The 3,062-nt window shown below is 40.7% G+C and overlaps 1 protein-coding gene across 1 annotated transcript; it reads right to left on the bottom strand.

Moving 5' to 3' along the window:
• Nucleotides 1–486: 486 nt before the first annotated feature.
• On the bottom strand, nt 487–3,059 carry CSUI_009899 (uncharacterized protein). Its single transcript, XM_068070008.1, has one exon. It carries the CDS (start codon nt 1,062–1,064, stop codon nt 705–707), a length of 360 nt encoding a protein of 119 aa, XP_067918015.1. The 5' UTR covers nt 1,065–3,059; the 3' UTR covers nt 487–704.
• Between the last annotated feature and the right edge of the window lie 3 nt (nt 3,060–3,062).

Genomic DNA, 3,062 nt, shown 5'->3' with positions numbered 1-3,062 from the left:
CTATGTATCTTTGATCTATCTATCTTTAATCAATCTATCTTTGATCAATCTATCCATCTATTTTCTCTGTCTTCTTATAAGAAGAAGAACGGCATTGATAAGAAGTAGTCGTAGAGTAGAAGATCGAGAGTGAAAGCGAGCGAGAGAGTTCGTTCACTGCTGCTGCTGGTAATGGTTTGGATTTATTTATTTATCTCTATCTAGGCTGTAGTGATGCTGTCTGTACAGCCCAGGTGACTGATAGTTTCTGTTCTCTTTCACATAGCAAGCATTACTTTTTCTTCTCAGCAAGAAAGAAAAGAAGACATGTTTCATTTCATTCATTCATCCAAAGAAAGAGAATAGAAGAAAATTCCCTTTTTTCCGGAAGCACCAGCCCATATAAACACACAACACCCCTGCCTGTCATATAATATATATAGATAGACAGATATATAGATAGATAGATATATAGATAGATAGATATATATCTATATATATGCGTATGTGACTATATGTTTATGCTATCTGTGGGGGTAGGTACAGAGCGGCATCGATGTATTTGCATAGAGATCTAGACTCGATGGAAGGGAAGGGAGATGGAGGATAGATAGAGAGGTATTAGTGTGAGGGAGGGAGCATCCTTTTGATGCGTCCCTCCCTCTGTCTATGTTGCATTTTTGTGCTTTCTTTTTCTCTCTCGGTAGAAACTTTTGAACAGACAGTCAGAGTGAGTGAGAAAGAAAGAAAGATTTATTTCTTGATGAGAAAGAAGCGTGATGGGTAGAGCTCTTTTGTATGATGGGGTGTCTCTTTTTCTTCTTCTTCACGAGAGAGACAGAAGACATGCATGTCGGTTTTCCTTCTTTCTTTTGCCTGGACTGACTGACTGGCTCGCGGAGGAGTGAAACAGTCAGACAGAGAGAAAGAGAGAGAGGGAGAAAGAGATCTGAATGAAAAGACACATGCTGTGTTGAAACAAGAAGAACACGAGCATCGACTGAGAAGACACTTTCATGAAAGAAAGAAAAAGAAAGAAAGAAGGAAGGAGTGTGGAAAGTCACTCTTTCAGGTGGATGGGTCATGCCTCGAGCCAGGAGGCTGTCCGCTAGAATGGTGTGCCTTCTTCATTAACCTCCCCAGGACTTACAACATGAGAGCCTAATTCCTAGATCAATTAGAGACAGAGATAGATAGATAGAGGGACATAGCTAAACAGACAGATAGATTGATAGACATTAGATGAAGAGATCAATAGATCATAAAGATAGATATAGACAGAGGCAGAGAGGTAGGATTCAGAGGAACAGATCAAGATAGAGAATAAGATAGGTAAAGAGATACAGATAGATCATAGATCTATACAAGACAGACAGAAGATCGATGGAAGCTTCTTTCTTTCCAGATATAGATAGATAGCGATACTTGAGGTGTATAGAGCCCAAGGAGGAAAGAAGTGAAAAGAGAGATGAGAAGGCTCTATTTCTATTCGTCTTAACATGATGTGACTGTTCATCTTTCTTGATCTTTCCCTACGTCACTTCTCCTATCTTCTGTTTTGTCTTTCATTCTTTCTCTCTCTTCTTCCTTCTGTTTCTTCTCTATGTATCAAAGCACCTAAAGACAAACTGCCTCTCCTGTTCCTCTATGTAAAGAAACAGATAGGAGAGTGACGAGAGAGATAGATAGATAGTTAGGTATATATTCTAGGGAGCGTAACGAACGTGTAGGCGGGGAGCAAGAGATGACTGTCTGTCTGTGTATTCTGTCTCTCGCTTCTCACTCTATGAGGGGCAGGTGATCTCCCGTGTATGAAGACGAGGAAGAAAATAGGAGGAAAGAGAAAAGAGAGAAAATCTACTAAACAGAGAGAGAGAGAGAAGAGTGAATGACATGGAGGAGGGGGGGGCAAAGAAAGAGAAAAAAGCGCCGCAGAAGAAAGTCAGAGAAGATCTAACAGCTGCAGGAGTCGATTCATGAATTAGAGAGAAAGAAAAGAGAAAGTCTTTGGAGTTGCCCTCTCATTTCCAGTCACTCTGCTTACTAAAAGCGGGAGAAAGAGAAAGAAGGAAAGAGACAAAGAAAGAAAGAAAGACATTAGGCTTTTCCGTTAGTTCGATTTCTCAGGTGTATGTACAGACACCCCATCGAGAAGTGAAGACAGCTTCTAAGCACGACCTAAGAGAATTGACTTTTCTTTGCTGAAGAAAAAAAACGAACCTCTTCTTTTCAAGTGTCTTCTTCTCTTAACTTGTCTTTTCTTCTGATGGAAATCTCAATTCTCCCGCGTAAAAGAACGACAGCAGACACACACAGCACCCTACCATGACGCATCTAGATAGATAGATATATCTATATATATATTTATATATAGATATATTGATATCTATATGTATGTGCATGCATGTATGTGAGAGGGGTGGTCGGGCATCGATTACACGTGGAGGGGGAGAGGAATGAAGCAAACAGAACTCCTGTTGAGACGAAATTTTCTTCTCTATCTTTCTTTCTTTCTTGGACTCCTTCGTTTTCCTCATCTTCTTTTCTTTCAATTCTTTTTTGCTTCACTCCTTCGCTTTTCCTTGAGACAAAAAGAGAGAGGTCCTTTCATTCCTTCATTCGAAGAAATCGAAAAAGGGCGAAGAGAAGAGAGAGAAGAAAAGAAGTGGAGCCGCCATAGACAGCAGTGCCTCCTATCAACCCACGACACAAGGGGGGGGGGAGGGCAACGCATCAGCATCTACAGCGATAAATACAGAATTTTCATCTTATCTCTCTCTTCTTCTTGTGTCGCTTTGTTCTTTTTCGTCTCCTTTCTTCTTCTTTTCTTTCGGGAATAGAAGGGAGAAGAAGAGAGCGACGGACTATGTGAGATGTGGAGTATCTCATACACTGGTAGACTTCTCTTTGGGAGAGAGCGATACAAGAAGAGAGAGAGAGAGAGAGATTCGTTTCTTCTTCTTCTTTAGTTTCGCTACCATCTCTTCAGTATCAACATTCCTCCACCCTCAGATCTTCTGCGAAGAGCGAAACTTTGGAAGACTTCTTACTCTCTCTCTCTCCTTTCTTCTTCTTCTTCTCTT

Source organism: Cystoisospora suis (assembly GCF_002600585.1).
Source record: "Cystoisospora suis strain Wien I chromosome Unknown contig_6279, whole genome shotgun sequence".
Classification (NCBI taxonomy): Eukaryota; Apicomplexa; class Conoidasida; order Eucoccidiorida; family Sarcocystidae; genus Cystoisospora; species Cystoisospora suis.
The sequence above is the reverse complement of the archived record's forward strand: the minus strand, read 5'-3'. Positions and strand labels throughout refer to the sequence as shown.

Excerpts from the sequence above, each read along its gene's own strand:
- CSUI_009899 (XM_068070008.1), bottom strand. The coding sequence starts at position 1,064 with ATGACCCATCCACCTGAAAGAGTGACTTTCCACACTCCTTCCTTCTTT.